The following is a 25511-nucleotide window of genomic DNA, read 5'->3' as shown; positions in this document are numbered from 1 at the left end:
TAACTCCTCCCGCTCCGGTGGGGCGGCAATGTCAAACCTCCGGCTCGGGAGGGAGGGAAGGAGGCCCCGGTCCGCCCCGGTCCCGTCCGCTGCCCCTCCCCTGCAGAGCCCCCCCCCCCTCCCGCCCCGCCGCTCTGCCCCCGGGAGCCGCGCGCGCTCCCGCCGCCTCCAGCACCGCCCCTTCGCCTCCAGGCCCCGCCCCCCTGGCCGCCTCTGGCCCCGCCCCCCAGGCTCGCGCGCACCGCGCCTTGTTCCCGCCCGCGGCGGGGGATGGGGACGGTGACGGCGAGAGGAGCGGGAGGAGGCAGAGCCCGGGTGCGCCAGGAGGCGGCGGGCAGTCCGTGAGGAGCGCCGACAGAGAACGGGCGGGCTCCTCCCCTCGCCGAGCCTCCCTCCCCCTGCCCTTCCTCCCTCCCTCCCCTCCCCTCCTCCGCCTCCTCCTCCCCGCACGCGCCGGGCGGAGGGAGAGGCTGCGAGGGAGCCCCGGGTACAACATGGCGGAGCACTCGGCCCCCGACCACAAGCACAGACCCGCCGCCAACTCCGCGGCGCCGCTACACAGCCGCGCCGGGGCCGCCGGCGGCCTGTCGGGGGGCCTGTCGCAGCCGGCGGGCTGGCAGTCGCTGCTCTCCTTCACCATCCTCTTCCTGGCCTGGCTGGCCGGATTCAGCTCCCGGCTCTTCGCCGTCATCCGCTTCGAGAGCATCATCCACGAGTTCGACCCCTGGTGAGTCCCCACCGCCGCCGCCGGGCGGGACGGGGCGGCGGGAAAGCGGCGCGCCATGAGCGGGGCGGGGGGACACCCGCACCTTCCCCCCGCCGTGGGGGCCCCCCCGCTCCGCCAAGTTGCGCCCTGCGAAGGGAGCCGAGAGCCGCGGCCGCGCTGGGAGGCGGGAGGGAGGGAGGGCAAGAAGGAGGAAGGGAGGCGGTGCGGACGGGACACGCTGTGGCAGGTCAGAGGGAGCGTGAGGGGTCGGCACCGCGGGCCAGGAGAAGGGAAGCGGTGCCGGGCGCTTGGGTGTCCCCCGCAGCGGAGACCGCGGGAACGGGGAGGCGACAGTTCCCTCCGGATCCCTCGGAGTTGCGGCAGGACTCTCCGAGGGGCGCGGGGAAAGTTGTGGCGCTGGCGGGGAGTCGAGAGCTGTGCGGGAGTCGCGGTTTGGTGGCGGAGCAGTTGTGCCAGACGTGACCCGCGTCCCGGTCGCGGTCCTGCTGTCGCGGCGCCGGTCCCAGATGTGCCGTGCGGCTTCCCGGAGAGATCTTCCCTAGAGTCCTTGTCGGCCGGGGAGGGAGGAGGGTGAGGAATGCACTGCAGGAAGTAATCTTCATAAAAGTGACTTGAGGGATTACAGCGAAATGGGTGACATTGATTTACTGCCAGGTGTTTCGAAGCTGCGTTTCTGAGCCCAAGGACTTTTACTCTTTCCCACACATCTTGATTTTTCCAAAGATTGCTTTCCCTCCTAAAGAAGCCTTCTGTTCTCTTTCCCTGTTGGAGGGGATTGAAACCATTTTGTGTATGAGATCAAGAAATGCTCTACTCGTTCCTTGCAGCAAGGCGAAGTGAAAGATGACGAGACTTGTGGGGCAGGTTTTTTGGTGTGGTTCTTTTTTTTTTTTTTAGTGCAAAAACGTGACAATGAATTTTTATACTAGTGGCTACTTCATCCTGGGAATCCGTGGGGTTTTTAGAACTTTAAGTAGGATAAGCGGCAAATGACTTTAGAATAATGAATTCTCAGGTTTTAATTTAAAATTTTATGTCTTTGGTGCTAATTGCATGAAGGAAGGAGATGCATCGTTTTGCAATGCACAGTAGATACTCTGTGTTAAGCTTAATCTGAAATCGTTACTGAAATGGTACTTCTCTGCAAAGCACGCACTCCACTTTCATAGTTTCAAAAGCGCAACTTCCTCTTTTCTTGCTAGCTTTTCCCCTCTCGTTTCTCTTCCCCCCCCCCCCCCCAATGCAATCCTTTCACAAATCATGGCTCAGAATAGTGGATAGGGAACAAGGAATTGCTTTGTTTTTAAATGCTGTCTGAAGTAATAAAGCTTTGTGATGTGAAAGCCAAGTATCTCAAAATATCTTCAAACCGTCAAGTAATTGCCCATGATTTAAGTGCTTTTCTGCAAACACAACTGAATAGAAGGAATGCAAATCTTCAATTAATGAAGTTAACAACGGGGGGAGCATAAGTGAAATAAATCTACAATGAAACTGTGAACCTGAGGTTGTATCCTGTGGACTGGTTCTCGGGCTCTTCTATCTAAATTTAAGCATAAAGACTTTCCTTTCTGTCATAGAGGAAACTTTTAAGCATGCAACCTACGTTTTTGTGCAGCTTTATCAGATTTTTATAGTCAAAGCTCATTCTTGTTGGATAAATGGAAATTTTACAGTGTTGAGTTGCGTAACTTTAGTTATTAAGCCCTGAAGGACACTAAAATGGTGCTATGGGAGTTAAGTTCATAGTCATGATACGGCTGTAAAGATAAACTCCTGGTTTAAAGCAATGTGTAAATAGATGCAAAGTCATCTTCCTGAGTACACAAACAGAAGGCATTACTGCCCGTGCTGCTCTATGTACCTTTGTTAATTAGAGAATAGATGAAGTTGACAAAACTCATTGATTTTAATGCAGGTCTGTGCGAAGCAGTTGAAATGTCAAGAATCATGCCAGTGTTGTGTTGCTGCATGCCAGAAATGGTAGAGGCAAATGCACTTAAATTAATTAGTAGGAAAGCAAACCTAAAATGGTAGAAACTGAGGGAAAACAGCAGCATTATTGGTGGAAAGAGTAAAAAATTATGATGCTCTCTTAAATAGTGTCAAGTAGCTAGGTAGGAATGGTTTTTCATAGTTGGAAGGATCTTACAAGTCTGAGTGTAATGTGGGAAAGGAGCTTATGAAAACAGATTAAAAGCAGTGCTCTATTTTCATTTTTTTAGCAGCTTCTCCAGGTAAGGTGGATTTTTTTTTTTTCCAGGTCAGTGACTGTAGTCTTTCCTGGTAGAACAGTTTCATATTTTTCTCAATTCCTCTGGCTTTTTTTGTCAAGCTTGCATAGGATATCTTACAATGTGTTGATAAGTCACCTATTCTCTAGTATTCGTTTTGTGATCCAAAAGGATCACAAAAGGGAAGCTGAGGTATATCTGATAAAATGAGAAGCATTGGGCAAATCATTTATTCTTTTGAAAGGAAAAAATATTGTTGCCTCTAAGGTGTAGAAAGCATTCCCATTTACTTAGGTATCAGTTTGCTGGTATGGACATATGAAACAGGATGTCTGCGGTGGAAAGAGGGGCAGAATTGCCTTGGATTTTCCACATATTAATTGAATCAAATATAACTTCCCCCCCCAACATCCCTTTCAAGCTGCCTTTCTGACAAAAAAATTAAGGTTTGATTTGGAGTGGAGGGGCAGTTTACTTGTTGTGTAAAATCAGCCACTGAGACTCGCTCAGGTTGGCATTTCTTCCAGAAATGACCCAAATGTAGTACAATAGGCCAAGGCAGTAGAGAGAGGACAGTGTTTGGTTTTGATCTCCATTAAAATACAATGCCTATGCAAGGAAGAAACAAACTGATTTTGAGGTCCCCATGCTGTCACTTAAGAAACTATGACCTATTAATCATGACCAGGATTACTATTTGTGTTTTTTGGCAGCTTCTAGGTCAGGTGAGCTGATACATGAAGTCAGGCGGCAATGATATTAAGCTGTGCTGTTGACAGGCCAAGAACTTGAAACATGGATAGTGATGGTACATTGGAATAGACGGGTTTTGTGTCTGAAATTTGGTTCATCTGTTGTCTGTTTTGGCAGCTGGATGGACCAGGAGCTTAATTTCTGTTATGTACGCACAAGTTCATAGTGAAAGCTTTTCATGAAAGTACAACAGTGTATTTAACTCAGTTGCCAGTTCCTTCTGTCAGATGTTGCCTTAAATGCCAGCATGGCTGCTGAACCAACGCAACAAAAGTTATGGAACGCCAACAGGGGCTACTTTCCATGTGCTGGTTTTCTAAAGTACAGCTCCAGCATGTCCATATGCTATTTCATTTGGCTGCTTGTATCATGTATATGTGTACAGAATAATCTATATGTCTAGTATATGTGTACATATGAGGTGTATATATATATCTAGTGGGAGTGTTGCATTCTGATACTGCTACTAACTGAAATTGTAACAACTTTTGGTACATCAGTAGTCTTCAGGGAGTGCTGTCAAAATAGCAGCATTCATTCTGTTTGCACAGTTCTTACCATTAAGTCACACGTGTGAGAACTGTATCTGAATCATTAATCATATCCCAAGACGTTAGACCTAACTTGTGTCTTTCCCTGAGAATTTGAACATCTTGCTAAAAGCCAGATTAATACCAGATACTTTAGGGAAAGGTTTCTTAAGCTGGACTGCAGAAGCTGGTATGTCTGAGCATAGGGCCATCTCTGTACCGGTTTGCATGTGCAGGATGGCACACACCAATGTGGCCTTTGTCATTTGCCTACTTATTCCTACCGGGAATGTTATCTCCTACTGCCCTGCCAGTTCCTGGCACTACTACCATCTTTGCCTCTTCCAAACCAGCAGCATTGATCGCTCAAACCACCAGCTATTTACCTGCCATTAGGGTGACCACTGTTTATTGTACCTCACTGAGATCATGTAATTGTGCTGGTGGCAAGTGTGGTGTTTAGATACGATAGCAGTGCACTTCCTCGTCACTGATACCATCATCTACCGTTAGTGGGCTTTGCTGAATGGGGAGGAACTGATGAAAATAAACATAAGGTCAGTGTCATTGCTTGCATTTCAGAGGCAGACAGGTTAAAGGAAGTTGAGATTTTTATCTAAGGCACTGTCAGAAAGATAGGTTTTGCTGCATTCAAATCATGTTTGCCAGATGGATTCTTGAGCTGTTATGAACTTCTTTCATTAATGAAAACATAATTTAACACCTATAAATATGACATGAGAGCTTCGTTAAAATACAAAGTGTGACTCGAGTGAACATTAGAAGTGGTATATGGAATTGATCGACCACTGGGGGTTGTGTGAATGTACTGTTGTAGCTGGGAAGAGAGTAAGGTTGTGGCTTTATGTTGTAGTTAGCTGATCTGATGGTTGCCTTCTGTAGTAGTTTTCCTCTGTCACCCACTGGGCAGTCCTGCTTTTTTTCCTTTGTGCTTTCTATAAAGAAGTCATAGTAAGTTGATTCAATGAGGTAAATTGTAAAAATACTGTAACATTTTAGTTCCCTGAGCTGTTCACCCCCCGTTTTTCATATTACAATTTAGCCTCTTATTTTTGAGGAAGCATATGAACGTTGGGAAGGAATGTAAATAGTGACTGACTTTAGAGGGTAAACTGGGATTCAGTGATAGAGTGAAGGAATTATACATATAAAAACAGAGTGTGTTAAGACACTGGAGCAACAGGAGTGATGAAAGAAGAGGTGAATGAGAGTAGTTAAGATGGTATTCATAAGGAGAGGGGGAACAATCATGTAAAGAGGATGATAGTGTTGATAATCTGTTAACAGTGCCTATCCAGATAATTCATCTGGCCACTGCTTACCTGCTAATGACTCTTCTTGCTGGGCAAAAAGACAGCAGATTGTGTAGTAAATGTGTTCTTGAGGGGTGGCAGCCATTTTTGTCTCTAAACTGCTGTCTTTCTGGAGCTTTCAACCCATCCCACAGTCCTGTTGAAGGGGAGTTCATGAATGTGGATCTGTTTAGGACGTATTTCCCACAGATTTTAAGATTCTTTTCCAAAACAATTCCTTTTGTTTATAATCTTAGACAACTTCCAGACCTCAGGAAAGCATTTGATTCCAATGCAGTTTGAATATAATCACTTTGAATTGATTTTGAGATGTTGCAAATGTCATGAGATTAATATTTAAAACTTACTATACTGTCTTAATTTACATTTTTTTGATTCTATGAAATAAGAAATACTCTATCAGTATTTTATTGGAATATGTTTTTTAACAGAGTGGCTCGAACTAGTTTCTGCCACTTTTTTTTAGTAGGAAAAATATTCTAGCATAGTCTTCAAATCTGATTCAGCAGGGTCTGTGTGTTCATGGAAGGAAAGGTTAGAGATTTTTATGTGAAAATAGTCTGCCAGGTTTCACCATCACCCACCCTTTAATGAGGAAGATTCAGATCAGGCATCTTTTTTGATAACTTGTTGCAGTATGACATGGATTGAGAAACTCTGTTAGCACAGGTTAGTCTAGCTTTTGGGGTTTCTAGATTGTAAGATGTTGTTTAGCTACTTGGAGGGAGCTGGTTTGCAGCCAAGTAAATTTTTCTATAAGGTTGATATAGCATTAACAGTCAAGATGATGTGCAGTTGACTGTACCGAACTTCTCTACTGCTTGTGAAATTGGTAAATATTAGAAATTTAATGGAAGGAGGATAATCTGGAAAAAGAACATTGGACAGAGTTGAAGGCACAGCTGAGACTGCTTTGTGAGTGGGGAGACCTCAGGCTAGATTTGTTCAGTTAGACCGATGCAGCTGAAAAGCAGTTCACTGTGTGGCTTCATAAAATAGCAGTCATGTAAGAATCAAACCTCTGCTCTATATCTACTATTGTCTTCTGGCATCTTTATTTAGCAGGTAGTGTTTCTCTCCCCACTTGCACAACTTGTAATTGGGGTGAAAACCTCATCAGATTTCATGTGGGTGCAGTAATGGGGTTATGCAGGACAGGTAGGAGAGGCAGTGCTCATAAAACACATGCAGAGTATGGTTGAGTACAGAGACTATCCCTAGTTTCTGTACAGTCTTCTTTTGGAAAACACAAGTGGTGAGACAGAATGCTTGCAAAGTGTTGAACCCTTTATTGATTTATGGATAGCGGTGTGAAACATGAAAAGGAAAAGATATCCAAATGCTTTATGTAGGCTGAGTTGCCTGAACCATCAAGTTTAGCTTTTAATGCCATGACTTTTTTTTTTTTTTTTCTAAATGGTCTTCAGCAAACACACTTGACTAACTAGAGCAAATGCTACAATGAAAATCCTTGAATGGACTTTTTTTGGCAGATATCCTGTGATTTGAACAGCTTAATATGTTCTTGTTTTAAAACAGAAATTTGATTTGATTACATAGGGTTAGGGTGGTTTATAAATGTTACCTTTTGCTTCCCATCATGACTCTCTCTCTAATAGTCTCTGTTTTTGGCAGCCTTTAATCCTAATACTCATATTTTTAAATCTGTGTCATGTTGAACTGGTGGGGGAAGGGGAGAATAAAAATTTTGACCAGTACAGTTATCAGGAAAATTCAAAATCCTGTAGGAAATAATAGGTTTTGAGTGGATTGGGGCTAGACTGAGGTTAGGGAGGTGTCTTTGCTGTTCCACAAGAATCTCTGTTGATCTAGTCAGGTTATTTTCCATTTAATGTCTATCTGTATATGTGTTGTGGACTTTCCTCCGTATTTTTTGAAAATTCCACTCATCGAGCCCTTTGAGGTATATTTGTAGTGACATTTAGGGCTGATTCTGAGGGCTTCTTTCTACTTAGCAAAGCCATTAAAGCGGCTGCTTTTGGAGCCTGTGGAGCCTGGACCCTGTAGCAGGATGTGTGCTGATGTTTTTATTATTATAAGCAGAACTTTTTCTAGCCATCAGTCTTACTACTTGCTTGGAGAACAAAGTGAACTTAGGACAAGTCTTGCTGTCAGTCTTTTTACAGTATGTCCGACACATAGACTTCATTTCTGGCCCCAGAGCTGAGCAGAGTTTATGGTCTTCATCTGAGCTGTTACAGGGAATCAAACTGAGGTGCTTTTAATTTGGGTGCTGCTAGGCCTGGGCTTGAGGGGTACTGGGGAATTGATTCTAATGCTGTACCACCCCTTACATAAGTTGAAGCAGCCCAAGGAATGAATTTGAGGACATGGATACAAACAACATAGATCAGCTTCTGTATTTTGCAACTTAGTGCTGCTTTCCCAGGGTAAAAGCTCCTTTGGCATACAGATAATTAAATGCTTCCTGTACTTCAGAAGTTCTTGCTGTTATGTGCAGCAGTATTCCTGTGCTTTAGGAAAAGAATTAAACAAGGAATAACTGAGTGTTTTTACATGAGCACTTCTAAGAGCGGGAAACAGTATTTAAAATGTCTGTCTGCTATAGGACACCTAAGTCCAGTATCACATGCTACGTTTTTTAAGAGCCCATCTAACATAAATAACTGGGCTATGTGGACTGTAATGATAATTACTTCCAGGTGTTAAAATGCTCATCGTATAATTTTCTATGGCAGTCAGTTTATATGGGTTATGTTAGTTTGTTAGGTAAAGAGCACATTCAAGTTCTCTTCAGTTGATAATCCACGAGGAATTGCAAAACACCTTTTCAAAACTTCTCTCACTCAAGACAAACAAGCAAAATCCTTGGGGAAACTACATTGCAGTGGAGGATGTGGGTTTGACTTGATTATTGATTTTTGGTGGTGTTCTTAGTGAGATTGCTATTATCTCCTAGACTGTTTTATACAGTATTACTTACATTTATTTAAAATAATGGCTCACTGTATACATGGGCACCGTCTGTCCTGTTGTTTTAATATGGATTTTGCAGAAGGGAAAAATAGGATGTAATTATGTAATTTTAAACTGTTTTAGCACATATAGCTGGGCAGCCTACATTTTTTTGTGAGTTCTGCATTCTCTTTTTATGACTATTATACATAAATGTTAGCCAACTTCTTTAAATCCAAGAAGTGTAACTTTATTAATTTTTATTCCTATTTTCCCAATAGATGGATATATTAAAAAAATCTAGGTATAGAAAGTACCTTTTTGAGAATGCAGCTGATTGGGAGGAATACATGAGGAATAGAATATGTGTTTACTATAGCCAGAGGATTTGAAAATACAGCAGTGCATTTTCTTGATGCAGAAGCAAAACAACAAAACAAGCCTTCTTGCCCAGAATACTTTTCTGTATTTATCCAGGGTTTGGTTTTTTGTTTTGCTTTGGTTTTTTTTAATGATCTATTGCATATGTTGAAAGTGTTTCCTTCATATTCTAAACTTATCCCAAGCAGCATTTGGGAACTCAGTTAAGTAACTTAGAATTTCATAAATATTGTTTGAAATATTTATCTTGTAAAAGGCGGCTTCATCTTCATGGTTGAAATATTTGAGGTTGATCATTTAAGTATTAAAGGTCTTTAAAATGTCTTTAATTCATTTTCTGGCAATAGATAAAATGCCTAAAGTTGCATTTCTTCTAATTTAGAAGGACAGCGAAACAAAATTGGAGCTTTGGCATTATATCGATGTTAACAGTGTAAGTAAATGGGCATCTCTTTGGCTCACTTTACTGTAGAATGAGAGTCATGAAAGCCAATGCAGTGTTTGAGTTTTCCAAGAAGTTGTGTAATGCTACTGTGTTTTGACTATTTTATTCTTACTCAGGTTACGAGAACGATTTATCTGATCTCAGATGTCTGAAGTAACATTTGAAAAACTATTGCATGTGTCTCACAATTCATTTTACTTTGAAACAGTTTTAATCTTTCACTTGCCAAATACAAAATGGATTACGACACTGGAGAGACTATCTTAAATATTTGCAATGGTGTCTTAATTTGTCATATCTCAGGTCATTTAGTGATAACAAATGTAATTATTCTCCTATGGCTAAACATGTTTAGGAGCCAAGGAATTTTTAGTGCTTTAGTTTTGTATTCTACCACTACTTCACCAACTCTCGCCCCACCCTCCCACGGTAAAGCCCAATTTTTGCTTGGCAGAAGACTGGGTGATTTGTTCTGCATGAAATATGTCGTGCTTGTAATAGTTTCATCACTGTTTTATTTTCTAGCTTTTGCTTTTGTAAGTCAACTTCAGGGTCCTTTTATCTTTATACTTCCATTGTACTCTAGTTTCAACACAATATACTTGGCTGTGCTCATCACAGTTTTGCTTTGTGAGAGTATGTTCCATACGGTGCCATCTGCTGTCTTCAGCTCTAAATGTTAGCTGAATGGTGCTTTCACCTGGGAAGTTAAGCAGGGTTGTCCTCTCTCTCATTACTTAATATGCTGTGCTGGAGTACCCATGGGTATCATTTGTGCATTGGGAAACACATGGAAGATAATTCCATGGGTTCCTTTGAGAACCTCCAGAAAGCTGCTGTGGCTGATGAGATGGGGGTTCAAAGTGTTTTGAGTCAAGACTAACTGAATAGCTACAGTACATCAAGGTGCTGCTGAGCTTGTCTTCACCAGTATAAGTTTGCCATGTTTGCATCTAATCAAGAGAACCACTTCTCAGGAATTTCCCATCATCTATTGGCCATTTCCTGGGATAGTTTTCTGCTGCATTAACAAGTTAAGGCAACTTGCAGAATTCTGGTAAGCACAAGTGTCAGATCTGCAACTGCAAGCAGGGAGAGGAGAAACTCCCGTTTTCCAGTGATATCGAGCTATTGTATTGGCACATCTTGTACCACGATCCTATCTCAAGTACCCATGAGTTCTCTGACCAGCAGGTCATGGGCTATTGAGGGGTGAACATATCAATAGTTTCTGGTAAAGCTCTTTACTGTGCTGTAGGTGTTCAAAAGTTTTGCCAGAAATAAGACTTAAATAGTTGTATGGGATGTTTGGGATCCAGAGCTGAATCCCTTTTCTCAACAGGAAGGCTAACTCTAGTTTTCTAATTTAAATGCGCATTTGTGGAGAGAGTTGAGAGGGAATACGGTCTGGTGGGGATTGAAGCATGAAAGGTCCTAGAACAGCCCAGTTTAATTCATGTCTGGAGAACAAGGAGAGAGAAGATTTAGGATTATGTGACCTAATAACTGTCCCTCGAGAACTTCTGCTGGGCCCTTCCCTTTACTATCCTCCTTCCCCCATTTTCATGGGCAACTAGGCGTTCCTTTTGCCTTATGCTGTTTCATGTGGCAGTGTGGGAGCAGGGAAAGGCATAGTACCTCAAGTCATTACTTAGGATTTAATAAAATGGCATTAGAAATGAAACTCATCCTTTTACTGTTAGAAGACAGAGGGGCTGTAGCTTGCAAACTGTATATACCACTGTAGCAGGCTGGTCAAAGAGGTGATTTGATTTTGAAAGGGCGTGTTCCTGGATGTGTGATAGAGGCAATGGTGGGTGTAGTCTGTGAATATTTCTGTAATAACACTTGTGATAGCTTCAAAGCATATGTGTGGAAACTGAGAGGAGAACTCATTGCAGTCTACAACTTTGTTATGAGGGAAAGTGGAGGAGCAGACACTGATCTCTTCTCGGAGGTGACCAGTGACAGGACCCAAGGGAATGGTCTGAAGCTGTGTCATGGGAGGTTTAGGTTGGATATTAGTAAAAGGTCCTTCACCCTGAGTGTGATTGGGCATTGGAACAGGTTCCCCAGGGAAGTGGTCAGAGCACCAAACCTGACAGAGTTCAAGAAGCATTTCCATGATACTCTTAGGCATGACACTTGGGGATGGTCCTGTGCAGGGCTAAGGGTTGGACTTGATGATCCTTGTGAGTCCCTTCCAACTCAGTATATTGATTATGTATGTAACAGTAAGCCTAGCTCATCTTATGTTCTACCACCTTCACATTTTAAGGTCGCTTCTAAACTTGAATTGGATTTTACTGAAGTGACAGAGGAGCACAGTGAGATAGTTCAATAGTTACAATATAGTGAGACTAAGCAATACTAGAAATTCCATCGTGTAATGAGAAAGTAAACATGTAACTTTAATTTCACATTGTACATGGCAGGAGTTTAGTATTAACTATAGATACTGTCTTAAATGCTTAGCACTGTAGTCATCGCAGTACAGTTAATCTTTAGCATTTCTGTGTGAATACCTAAAGAACAAATAATGTTTTGTTATTGCACTTTTGTGTTTCTTGTGCATAGTTTTTAAAGAAGCATTAGTAACCATTAGGTACAGTTGTTAACTGCTTGAATTAAATTCGGTGAAAACTTTGAGTGTTTGTTTTTAATTTGTAGGTACTTAAAACAGTATGAAAGATATAAAATAGAAGGAGTGGATAGCTGATTTTAATTTCTGCTTGCCACACTTATTTGATAATAAATCAGACATTGGAAGTGGATCAAGAAGGCAAAATATTATTGGAAAAGTAAACTCCACTCTGTGTATTGTAGGGAAGAATGAAGGCCACTTTGTTTTCAGCTACTTTCCTGGTCTTTATTTATTTTATTGGTGATATCCTATTCCCACATCAATTTTCTTCAGTGTGAGTGGATATATAGTCACTTTGCAAACAGCTGGAACTGTTTCTGCCCTCAGCTGGAGGCCAGCCTCCCTTCAGTTGGATTGTATTAATAGATCATGTGGGTACTCTTAATCTGCTTCAGAGAAAAATCAGTTGAAATCGCTGAGATCATAGAATCATTTAGGTTGGAAAAGACCTCTACCGTTGTTGAGTCTAACCATTAACCCAGCACTGCCAACTCCAGCACTAAAACTTGTCCCTAAGTGCCACATCTACACCTCTTTTAAATACTTCAGGGGTTGGTCAGTCAACCACTTCCCTGAGCAGCCTGTTCCAATGCTTAATAACCCTTTCAGTGAAGAAATTTTTTCATATGCCTGATCTAAACCTCCCCTGGCGCAACTCAAGGCCATTTCCTCTTGTCCTATCACTTCTTACCTGGGAGAATAGCCCAACCCCTCACTTCACTACAACCTTTTTTTTTTCAGGTAATCATTAAGTTTCCCCATGAGATTCCTTTTCTCCAGAATAAACAGCCTTCAGCTCCATTAAGCTGCTCCTCATCAGACTTGTGCTCCAGACCCTTCACCAGCTCCGTGTCCCTTCTCTGGATACACTTCAGCACCTCAGTGTCTTTCTTGACAGCGAGGGGCCCAAAACGGGACACAGGATTCGAGGTGTGGCCTCACCAGTGCCATGTACAGAGAGACAATCACTGCCCTGGTCCTGCGGGCCACACTATTCCTGATCCACGCCAGGATGCCATTGGCCTTCTTGGCCACCTCTACACACTGCTGGCTCATGTTCAGCTGGCTGTCAACCAGCACCCCCAGGTCCTTTTCCCCCAGGCAGCTTTCCAGCCTCTCTTCCCCAAGCCTGTAGCACTGCATGGGGCTGCTGTGATCCAAGTGCAGGACCTGTCACTTCACCTTGTTGAACATCATACAATTGGCCTCGGCCCATTGATCCAGCCTGTCCACATCCCTCTGTAGAGTCTTCCTAACCTCCAACAGTTGAAAACTCCCACCCAAATTGGTGTCATCTGCAAACTGGCTGAGGATTGACTCACTCCCCTTGTCCAGGTCATCGATAAGGATATTAAACAGGACTGGCCCCAACACTGATTCCTGAGGAACACCACTTTGGCTACCATCAGCTGGATGCAACTCCATTCACCACCACTCTCTGGGCTTGGCCGTCCAACCAGGTTTTTACCCAACAAAGAGTGCACCTGTCCAGGCCATGAGAAGCCACTTTCTCCTGGAGAATACTGTGGGAAACAGTCTCAAAGACTTTGTTAGAGCCCAGGTAGATAACATCCACAACCTTTCTCTCATCCACTAAGCAAGTCATCCTGTCATGGAAGAAGATCAGGTTGGGCAAGTGGGACATGCCTTTCATAAACCCGTCCTGACTGGGTCTGATCCCCAGTTGTCCTGTATTTGCTGTAGGGTTTTGCTCTAGATGATCCCATGCAGCCCCATAGACATGTGTGGGTTTCTAAGTGGTGTAATAGGTTGCTGACCATTTCCCCTTGGATTATGGTGACTTCTTTCTGCTCCCCATCCCAGTCTTCTTGCTGAGGGGGCTGGAACAACAGCTGGTGTTACTTCTAAGGACTGAGGCAAAGAAGGCATTAGGCACCTCATCCTTTGTCACTGCTTTGTCGTGGATGCAATGAAGGATGGAGGTTCTCCTTAGCTCTCCCTTTATTGCTGATATATTTATAGAAACATTTTTGTTGTCTTTTACAGCATCTCTAGAGTGGTTTGCTTTTTAGCTGTGATTCAAGCTAATTTGTCTGATTTGCACAAAGAAGTGGATTAGGAGTACTTTGCACTCCTTTTACCTACCAAAGGTTAGTTGAAGGATAACTCTCATAGTTAAATTTGTGACTATGTAATTCAGTACAAGGCATCCTAGAGTTGAGAATACTTTTTTTTTTTCCTTACCCATGCATTTTGAGTTGTATTCATGCCTTTTTCCTTTCAGCTATAATTGATAATAATTTGATAATAATAAAGGCATAATTAGATCTATCTTTCTGTCCCTGCAAACCCCAATTGTATTGTTTGGTTTGTTCTGCAGGTAGCTCTATCTATATGTGTACATGCCCACAGGTAAAAATTGCCCAATCCCTGCTACATTCCTGGTGAATGCAATATTTCATAGAATCATAAAATTACTGGGTTGGAGGAGACCTCCGAGATCATCAAGTCCAACCCTTGATCCAACCCCACTGTGATTATTAGATCATGGCACTCAGTGCCACATCCAGCCTCATCTTAAAAACCTCCAGGGACGGTGAATCCACCACCTCTCTGGGCAGGCCATTCCAATGCCTGATCACTCTCTCTGTAAAGAACTTCTTTCTAATATCCAACCTAAACCTCCCCTGGCAGAGCTTAAGCCCGTGTCTGTTTGTGCCAGGTTACTGAAGGGTTAAGCAGAATTTGAGCACGCATTTAATTTAGATAAAATTAGGTCTTTAACCTGTCTGGTGTTAATCACCGGGCAGAAATTGTTCAAGTTAGACTGTCTGTTCTGCTCTGATGATGCTTTGTATTATCCACTCTGAAACGTTAATTTTTATTTTCTCAGCAGTCATTGTAGTAAAAAGTCAGTAAGTCAGTATTGCAACAGATGGAGCTCAACAGGTGCTCTATGAGAGATCCAGCTTCATGGACTAAACATGATCCACATACAGAAAGAACAATTGAAAGAAAGCATAGTCAGAAAATTCAGGCAACAGAGGCCTGCAGGAGGAAAAATAGCAGGTGCGTTCAGAAATGTACTAAAGAACAAGCATTTTGGGTGAAACACTACCTTATTTTAACTTGCTAAACTGACTTAGATATGCAGTCATAACATGTAGATACTTTTAATTTCTGTGAGCTTAAAAAAACAGAGTGGTTTGATATCTAATGTCTGATTCTGGCTGGACTTACTCTGTCATATTATGCAGAAGTTCTGGTAACAGGCTCTTGGTTATTGAGGGGTGTACAAAATAACTTCTGCTAAAGCTCTTCTGCAGTGCTGTAAGTGTTTAAATGTTCTGCCTGAAATAAGATTGTCACTGCTTAAATATCATCTGTGATGTTGGGGATCTGGAGCCTTTTAAAGGGTCCTGTTTACTTTTTACCATGTCTTGTATTTTACAGGGTAGAAGTGGTCTGCCAGACCACCTGGCATCCAGGCTGATTTCTTAAATTTCACTTAATGGGAAGTGATTGTGAAATTGGTTCAAGTGCATTTTGATGTAGGTGGTACTTACTCAGTTGCCAGTGCATTGTAGGTTATAGGTGAATTTATTATGTAATAGAGATGAAGACTGTGCCACATACTCCCAAATAGTTAAAATACAATTAAAGCACCTGTAATGAATAATAAATTTCCTTAATTTTACTCTGTGTTTTGGGCTATTACAAAAATTAGTATTCTCTTCTGTGGATGTATTAGATCTTGCTGCAGGATAGCAGGTAGTATGTTTGAGACCAGTTTAATAATAGTTGTTTAGGTGTTACACGTTGCTTTTCTATACTACAAGACCATGACAAAAGTGGCTTGGGAGCTAGCTGTCCTCTGTTCCCAGTCAATTCTTGTGAAGCAGTCATTTCACTTCATTGATTTCTACTGTCAGATTTTTCACAGAAACAGTACTTTGCATGTTAAAATATGTTGTTCATCTAATTGCCTTTTTAATTCCTTCCTGCCAGCCAGATCATGTACCGGCCTTTAACGCAGAAGATCTCAAAGTTAACTACCTCCATCATTTTAAAAAGAAGTCGAGCACAAATGTGTTTGATATGGAAGAAACATCCATCTTGAACATTGTCTTGAATTCCGTGCGAAAGCTTCAGAGTTGCAAGATTCGAGGCTAATTGCCACAGAGTAGCCCAATAGCACTTAGAAACAGACATAGCACTGTGGGGCCTTTGGAGTTTGTGGTAGTTTATACTGTACTGAACAGAGACTTGATGCCTCTTGAGAAGCTGATGCTGTCAAGAGATACAGACCCAATATTGCCATCTATATTGATGCTGGTTGTAGTGTAGTATCTGTTGTAAAGTGTCTGTCTGGTAGAGAAGAAAATGAGCATTCAATTTTCCCCTGTAGCAATTTCAGATGGTTCTGTTTGCATCTTATCTTTGAAATCCCTTGGGAACTTTGACTGTTCCAAGAAAAATGTCATCATCACTTTCTTTTTAGGTCTCAAATGTTGTTAAATGTTATGAATGGCAAAATTCACTGGCAAAATATGCCTTTTAATATTGATAAAACTAACTCTTTTCATAATAATTTGCCTTGAGATATCGAATGGTTCAAAAGCAAGACAAAAAAAGTAATGAAAAAGTGCAATAGGCATCAGAGGAAGTGTCTGAAATCGCAGACAGATATACACCCACTACAGTGATGATGGGAAGCATATCGTGGCTTCAGATTGTGGTATATTGTGTGAAAAAAATATAAGTTGTGGTCATGGAATGCTTTAAAAAGCTTGCAGTCCTTTTGCAAAAATATTGGAGATGCCGTGGGTTCTCTGAAGAAGTTAGTGACTGTATGCTCCCTGTAGAATTTCATACCATTACGCCACTGGCAGCATGCAGTTCCTGATTTCAGCATTTGCTAAGCATGACATCTTATTGCAGGCAGTGAAAATAGCATGCCAAGTAGTGGCACTAGGAATGCTGTAATCCTTCTTAAACACATCAGGGACATTCTGATATTCTTCATGGTAATTCTTAATGGTTCTTCTGTAACCGTTCTTCAGGATTTCCATTGATCGTAGTTGAATGTTGGACCTGAAAAAATAGGTGCCCTGCTGTTTTTTTTTTTCTGCATCCAGCTTTTTTTTTTCTGTCTTGGCATTCTACTGTTTTACCCATCTGGGATCATCCTAATAGTATTGCAGAAAATACTCAATATTAGTTCAGGCTTGTCTCAGAATGCAAAGAGTAATTACATATCCACATATTGACATAAACAATCAAAAATTCCATATTTAACCCCCTAAAAACATTATAATTAGGACAATATTAAACTCCACATCTCTCAAAGCTTTTATCTTTTTCTTTCTGATGGACTTTACTTAATAGTTGTCTTTCAATCAACTTTACTAAGAACTGTGCAAACGTGTTCCATGTCCCTTGTGAAAGACTGGGTAGAGTTCCTGTGCTCATGACTGCTGGGTGGTTGTTGTCCAGTGAGGTGCAGAAGTTGAGTGTGCAAAGTGATAACAGCTTCCACATAAAACCATGGTATCTGTAGATACCATGAAAGATTTACCTAGAAAGATTCTAGAAGAAAGATTTGTGGACACTTAAGGACTTAAATTATATATAAATGTGCTAATTAGTGACAAAATTCATGCAGTATATGTTTGTATTAGATTTAGGACCTAATAAAACCATTCCACTGACATGAGGTTAAGAAAGGAGATTATTCTGAAGTAATTCCCTGGTTGCTCTTCCCTTTTGTAGATTTATGTCAGTTTTGGCTCAGATAAGTAGAGGACCACCCTCCATCTCGTGGGTTCTTACACAATTAGATCTCAGTGTATGTTTTCTTCATTCTTACTGTGAGGTCTAACACCTTGGGTTTGGGTCACTAGGAAAGACTCTTTACCTGTCATGAGTACTTTTGCCTGTAGATACTGCTGCTCCAAAATTCCGATCCTGATTAGTTGAAAATGGCTTAAATGTCCATACATACTTACCAAGGTTATAGACACAACACAAGTAAGGATTTTCCTGGTGAGAAATACTGCTGTAGTGTGTTGAATTCATTATGTGATTGATGGGGTGCTATACTGCCATTTTAAAAACCAGAACTCATTGTGGTAATTGCTTATTCATAGATACAGAGTTCAGAATAAGACTTGCAGGATGTTGTACCCATCGTATAATATGTAGGCAAGCAGGTGTTTTAAAATTTAATATGGAATACTGTATATATGTTTCTTGGTTTCAATAGAAGCTACTGAAGTTTCTCATTAGATTTTCCATAGTGTTGCGCTGAATAAATTCTTCCTTTGGTTGCAAAGAATATGTCGGATATGGAGTCAATCCACAACTATCTGTTTTCAAGAATCTAGACTTGCCATCTCTAATTAGATGCTGTATGGCAGAATTGATTCTGTAATCTACATTTGCATTAAAAACTGACTCCTAGAATTGCTCAGATAACTTGTAACGTTCACAGTTTGTATCATGTCATTTTACTGAGTTTGCAGATGTGAAAATTTTGTGCATCTGCAGATGAAGACTTCTAGAGCACAGAAGCCTTTATAATTGCAGGCTTAGAAATTTTTCAACAGATTCTGCATGTAAGGAGATTACATATTCTCAGATGGCTATAAAATGCTGCATAAAAAGTCTAGATGATGGGGCAATAATAGCATGAAATTGATTGGGGTTTAAACAGTCACCATTCCCACAAGAAGCAACACACTGATTCCAACGCTCTGTTGGAATGGAGGGGTCGAATGAATTCCATCGCTGTCAGTATAATTTACCTTAAGTGTTGTTAAAGTCTGGATGAAGTAACTGTGTTGCTCTACATGTGCTCTTATTTTCTTTTCTCAGTAAGCTAAATTTTATTTTAATGTTTATCTTAAGTAGCACTTTGTCAAGGAAATACTTGGAACGTCAAAACCAAAGATGTCTCTTTATAAATACAGCAGTAATTGCTGCTGTGAAATGCTGGAGAATTCTGTAGCTCCTGGATAGAGAGTGATTGCTGTGACTAGCATTAAGTAATCATCTTACAGTATTACCTTGTGTCATCAAAAAAGCAGTTCATAGGATGAAATAAAAATCAAACCTAAGCATGAACAGATAGTTAAGATTATGTATTAAGAGTACTTAATATATAAGTGAAAACTTTACAGACTTTACTTTATAAGTTGCCTAGTTAAGCTTTCTAAATTAATGTTGCTACTAAAAAAAAATTATGCCTCTGTTGAGTTACTTTGTTGTTGCTGCTCGTACTCTGTTCTCTGGTAAAATAAGCTTTAAAAATGAGAACCCTATCTTTATTAACTTATCTCCAGTTGTCTACTGAACTGACTATAACATAGGTATTTCCAGTAGTGCCACAAAATTAATGATACCATGCATATAGTGCATTTATGATCACTAGAGCATCCCCCCAAAGGTTCAAACTACAATACCAGCCTAATTTGGCAGCTGGGACTTAGAATTCTGACTTAGGAAAAAGACTTAGGAATGTTTGATTATTCCTCTAAAGCTTAGCTTGGAGGAGGAGACAGTTCAAACTACAGACCTGACAGAAAGAGGCAAGGAGAGCAGCAGAGCATCACTTTGCCTCCTAGAATGTCAACTAAAATAAGAAACATCAACGCTTACTAATGTTAGTCTGGCCCTTAGTTGAATATTGGCAAGTGTATCTTCTTCACAAGATGGGCTGAGAACTTGAGTATTTGTCTCAGTCTTTCTAGTTAAGTATTTAATTAGGCATGTGCTTCACATAATTTTGTTCTTTATTCTCAGGTCTGTCTCAAATTTACTTGCCTCAAAGGGATGAGGGAATCTTGGTAGATGGGTAAACTGTCCCCACATCTCAAGATCAAATGGCTGTGAGGGTTGAGGGTGGGAGAAAAGGGATCCTTTTCTTCACTCTGGTTCCGTCACATAGTGCTGCATACTATTTAGTCACTGTAAGCAGCAGTGTACTCTGGTGTCTCATTAGATAAGGTGTAGCAGGTCAGAAAAGGGACTAGATAAAAACCCTATCACCTATTCTTGCTGCTGCTGGTGGTGGAAGAACTAGGGCAGGCAGTGACACCCAAGCCTGAAATGCAACCCCTACCCAGCACTGGTTGTTCTTGCCTCTGTTCTGATTCTCCCTCAGTTGCAGCCCCTAAACGTCCCAGTTGCAGGCATAGGCAAAGGTGGCAGTTTTTCTAATATTTTCCAGGGCTGTTTTGCACCCCTGTGAAACCTATAGATAGTTTCAGGTACTGTAGAAATACAGTACCACTGTGCTGCGTTTCAAGCATAGTTTGAAAAGTACCAAGGTAGTAAGAAGGTTGTGTGACTGTGATTTGTGATGTGGTACCGTTTGTTAGCAGCTGTCATTCTCCATTCTGGCCAAAAAGGAAACAGTTTCTCAAGGTTCAGGCTTGTCCCTAACAAAGCATGCTATAAAGTGGGTGATATCAGACATAATACTGGCATCATCATATGGTTGCCAGACCATACTTTTGTCTGATGCACTGCCCATTGCTGCCACTTTTTCAGTGCCCTGAAGCTGTCTTTGATATGCAGCATCGCTCGTTAAGCTTCTTCTGATGGGCCTATATGTTTATATTGACATTTTAACAAAAATTTTGGTTGCAGGTTACCTAGTGGGAGGTGAAATGGCCTTTTTTTTTTTTTTTTCATGTCAAAGTGAGGTGCTGAATTAAGCTTCTAAATAATTTTTTAGGGTTGTGTCCAGAAGGTTATTTCTTGTTGTCACTTACAGGCCTTCTCACAGTGAAAAATTAATGTACCTATAATATTGCCAATAATTTGTGCTGTAAAGACATTCCCAGTTGTCTCTGCATGCTTTCATTTGTGGCAAAAAATCAATTGCTTTTTGAAAGAAGGGTTAATAGATTTGTATCTGTCTAGAAGTACATTAGGAGGGAAGATTAAATTCTTACCTCTGAAGTGGTAGAATTAAAGTGCTGTTATGTTGCATCTCAATTCTGAATTATTCTTATTAAAGACTTAATGGGATGCTGCCAAAGCACAGAACAGTTGTTCACGTCCTTCTGAAGTCAGTTATGAAGCTTTACTAGTTCAAAACATGAGGAGAATGCCAGTATGTGTTCTTGACTATTTCATTTGTTTAACTAATCTTTTAATGCTCTAAAAGTAAACATTAGTCATACTTTTGTAGCCTCTGAGTTTGAGTCATGATCTAAAAATTCAAAAGTAATCCATGTTAGTAAACATCTTTCATGGTTCCTTTTTAAAGTTCTAGGATGACAATATTGGCTGGGTTTTCTGTGTGTTTTATGTCTGGCCCGTAGCTGGCTGGATCGTGTGCATCCTCCGCAATGTGAAACTCCTGATTTGTTTCACGCTGTACTAAGATAAGAGGCAAATTTCACAGGTACAGCATTTCATAAATCACACTATAGTTGACAGTTCAGAAATGGAGAATTAATTAATATTTAGAAATCTAGTCAAATGGGAATAGTTGTAGGCTTATTAGAAACCAGTGTCACATTGCTGTTTGAATCAAAGATTTCTAGGTCAGAATGACTGATGTTCGTATGAAATTCCTTATATAAACATGACTAATAACTCTTCAAAGTCCACAGTTTTATCATGTAATGTATCCTATATAATTGCTTAGTTAACATGTAAGAGAGTGCTCCTGAAAATACTTCAATGTATTTTTTATTTGCTTATTTTTCATGTCACTTGACCGCTGCTGTTATAGTCCAGTCAGTTGAAATATGCAAACTTGCTGACATCTGAACTTGAATTTCAGTTCTTTTTGTCCTGTCACTGTGTAGATGAATAAAGCTGCTCATGACCTCAGTGTGGTTTTACTTCAAATATTAGACTTGTACTCATTAAACAGTTAGGAACTTGATGGGTTTTGCAGTCTTGAATGATAGTAGCTTGATTCTGTTGATTTAGCTCAAGGTAAACCTGTAATGTTTTGGGAATCCTAAATATGCAAGAGAATTTGCTGTAGATGTAAATCTGTGTTAGAAGTGATGCATGTTACCGGTACAAGTGGATAATTTAATAAAATAGACAAAATGAAAAACACACCTAAGCTTTTCTAGTTGTGAATATTAGCAGTGTCTATGGAAGTCTTTAATGGTGGTTTGCTCATCTAACCTGCTGTGGTATTCCATTTAGTCACCTGAACTTCTACTTAAGTAATGAATATAATTTTTAATACTTCTTTAACTAGTGAATTTCACATTGATAACTGAATTCCAATTAGGGGATCTATTAGAAGGGTTGACTTTGTGGATGTTGCTTGTTGCAGACCTCGTGTTCACCCAGGCACCTCTAAGCATAAACTTTCTTTGGAAAACTTCCCATTATCAACACTTGTAGCCCTTTTAGTTTGGCTTTTGAATGATCATGAAAGAGTTGCTGTTTTGGGCTAATGTGCATTGTAATTCTTTTCACAGCCTGATACCTAATTTCTAGAATTAATGGACTTCTTAATAGTTGAGAAGTTTTGTTATCAGAAGTTTGGGATATATTGTACCGGGAAAGTGAAAGATTAGTGCCATAATGGCAGTCCGTTGGTGGTTTTTTATGGTTTGTAGATTGAACTGAAGGTATTCATGTGAGAGCTTTTGTTCTACAAGAAATTTTCTGCAGCAGAGAATGTACAAACTTTGAAGGTGAAACTTCATCTATAGAGATTCTGTATTGTATATGTTCCTACTTGATTGAAGAGAAAGAGAATTGAAAGAAGGGAATATGTGAAGGCCATTAGTTTGACAGTGTGAATAATCAGACTGATTCCCATTGCCTATTATATTAGTCACTTCTCAATTTTACATGAGTAGAGCAGCAGCAAATGTACCCCATAGCTGTCCTGTCTTAGAATGGGAGTCTTGCGTTGATTCTTCCATGATCTTAATTCTACCTAAGTGATGTTCTGGATGTGAGAGGCTATATTTGAAAATTAGTAGCTTTAAAATGGAATACCAGAAATGGCCAGAGTGTTTTTCAGAGTGATAGAAAACCTTTTAATGCTTATACACAAAAAAACCTCCACCAAAGACCATAACATGTCATGTGTAAATACTCTGGCTCTAGAAATGAAGAAAATATAGTCATTAGTAACTGAGAACTTAATAATTTACTTTAGAATGCTATAGAGAGGACCATTGTACTTCTATACTAAATGAGACATTGAAATTCTTGATTTCTCTTAACAGGTTTTTGATTTTTATCTTACCCCCTCATCTTTTCTTGTTTCTTTCTAGGTTTAACTATAGATCAACGCATCATCTTGCATCTCATGGGTTTTATGAATTTTTAAATTGGTTTGATGAAAGAGCATGGTATCCACTAGGAAGAATAGTAGGTGGAACTGTAAGTATTGTAATAATAACTTAATGGTGACTTTGCAGTAAATTTCTTGAACTTTCAGTACAAAGTTAACATTGGTAAAATGAGACTCTTAATAAAATATGCTTGTAGTTGTCAAATTGTTGCAAAGGGAATATAAAGATGTTTTTAAGTTTTAGCTGCAGAAACTGAGAGTAAGTCAACATGCTTTAGTTTTTATCCAACACCATAGTGTGAACAAGAAATACAGAGCTCCCTTACATATGAATTTCTTATGGTAATAAAAAAGGGTATTACTCCTGTAATTTTTGTACATGAAATCAAAAAAGGCTAACCAATTTTTTTTTAATTTTTTTTTTTTTTTTTTCAAAACTGTAAACTAAATCTCTTAAGGTACAAGTTTTAATCCAGTGGTATATGTTGAGTAGACTTCATGTATGTATGGAAAAAAGTTAGGATTTCTGTGGGAAAAGACCTTCTGAAATTAAATCATTGATTTAATGAATGAATGTGTGAAGCATTAGGACTAGTTAAGATTGGTGTTGATGCTAGTTACAAGACAGGAGAGATGTACAAAACAATGTTACCAAATCAGAATACAAATATTGTTCATTGGAATACCTTTAGCAACACTTACATTACTAACACAGATTAAAGCGTTTTAATTATAGTACATACCATTCAAAGGCATTAACGAGGGTTTTTTGTAACAAATCACCATTTGATTTGGTATCTTGGAGATACCAAAGTAAAGAAGGTAAAGTCTTGAGACTCCTTATGTAAGATAAATGCGTGTTTTCCATACCTATCTTATATGAAGTAAAACCCCTTAGGAAAGAAAATTGAAATATACGCAGGGGAACATTCTGTCATTTGTTAATTTAATTTCCTACAATGCCCTTCTTCGTTTTTGAAAGAAACTAAGGCAGGTGAAGTTCATATTAACTTTTCTAGTATGTATTGATTTTTCTAATGTTGATAAATGTGGGAGGGTAGAATTCCTATTAAGAATATTTTAAAGTTCTCCAATATTTTGTAATGGGTTCAATAGATTTCATACTTTTCCTGGAGAGCATCTTAATTGAATTTTACAGGGCTTTATTTTAATCTTTCATATCCAAAGATCTCTACTGATGTCTTCCAAATATATATCATATAACTGACTGACCATCAACTTTTCAACTTTAAAAAAATTAGTTTTTGTTGATGAACATTTTCTTTCCCCATTGGTACCAAGAAGTGAAAGAATGTCATGGTATGTTTTGAAGGAAAATGGATAGGGCCAAGAAATTTTTAGTTTCTTCTTGTTGTCTTGGGCTTTTTTTTTTTTTTTTTAAAGCTGTTAGCTTGCTTGAAATTCTGTTGCAAACTTTAGCTTCTGCTTCCATGCCTTAATGGCAAATTGTCATTATATGTTAAATGTCAAACAAGGTAGGCTATTACCTGTATGCTACTTATTCATTTAATAAATAGATTGTATGTTATTGTTAGCATTTGGATTGTATGTTATTGTTAGCATTTGGATAAAATTTAAAGAACCTCTTGTATTCAGTGATGCTGTCAAAACATGAATAAAGTAGTGTTAAATAATTCTATTATCTTATGCTAATGCTCACTGCTTATATCAGCTTAAGAAATTACTACTTCATTGCAAATTATATGTAAACAAACCTACCATGGTAGTTTTCTGCAATAATGTTTTGGTTTGTTCTGTTTTTTTCTCCTTGTAGGTATACCCAGGACTGATGGTGACAGCAGGCCTTATACATTGGATTTTAAATATGCTTAACGTCACAGTCCATATAAGAGATGTATGTGTGTTTCTAGCACCAGTCTTCAGCGGCCTTACAGCTATTTCTACTTTCCTGCTCACCAGAGAACTGTGGAACCAGGGAGCAGGGCTTTTAGCTGCCTGTTTCATCGCCATAGTTCCAGGTTACATATCCCGATCAGTAGCAGGATCATTTGACAATGAAGGCATAGCTATTTTTGCACTGCAGTTCACATACTATTTATGGGTAAGTAATTGCTGAGTCTTTTGCTTTGAAAAGGTTTTTTGGTTCCTCCTCCAACCCAGTGACTGATTTTTCTTAGAATCCATTGAATTCTTATTTTCCTCCCTCTCATCCCTCTTCCCTTTGGCTCTTGATCAGGCAAGTACTGAGAAGTCACATGATCTGAACCACTCCACAATCATTCTCTTTAGTTCA

At 40.0% G+C, this 25511-nt stretch overlaps 1 protein-coding gene across 1 annotated transcript in view; it reads left to right on the top strand.

The window, feature by feature from the left end:
- Nucleotides 1–258: 258 nt before the first annotated feature.
- The window catches only part of STT3B (STT3B, catalytic subunit of the oligosaccharyltransferase complex), a 54486-nt gene continuing 29233 nt past the window's right edge, over nt 259–25511 (top strand). Inside the window, exons 1-3 of the mRNA XM_027897732.1 lie at nt 259–727; nt 23217–23325; nt 25032–25319. Of these exons, the coding sequence (XP_027753533.1) occupies nt 495–727; nt 23217–23325; nt 25032–25319 (630 nt within the window). The 5' untranslated portion in view covers nt 259–494. The remainder of the gene's footprint in view (nt 728–23216; nt 23326–25031; nt 25320–25511) is intronic.

Source organism: Empidonax traillii, unplaced genomic scaffold (assembly GCF_003031625.1).
Source record: "Empidonax traillii isolate 1590-97213 ecotype Southwest subspecies unplaced genomic scaffold, ASM303162v1 scaffold19:size3308961, whole genome shotgun sequence".
NCBI lineage: Eukaryota > Metazoa > Chordata > Aves > Passeriformes > Tyrannidae > Empidonax > Empidonax traillii.
Note: the sequence above shows the minus strand (reverse complement) of the source record. Positions and strands in the feature narration are given on the sequence as shown.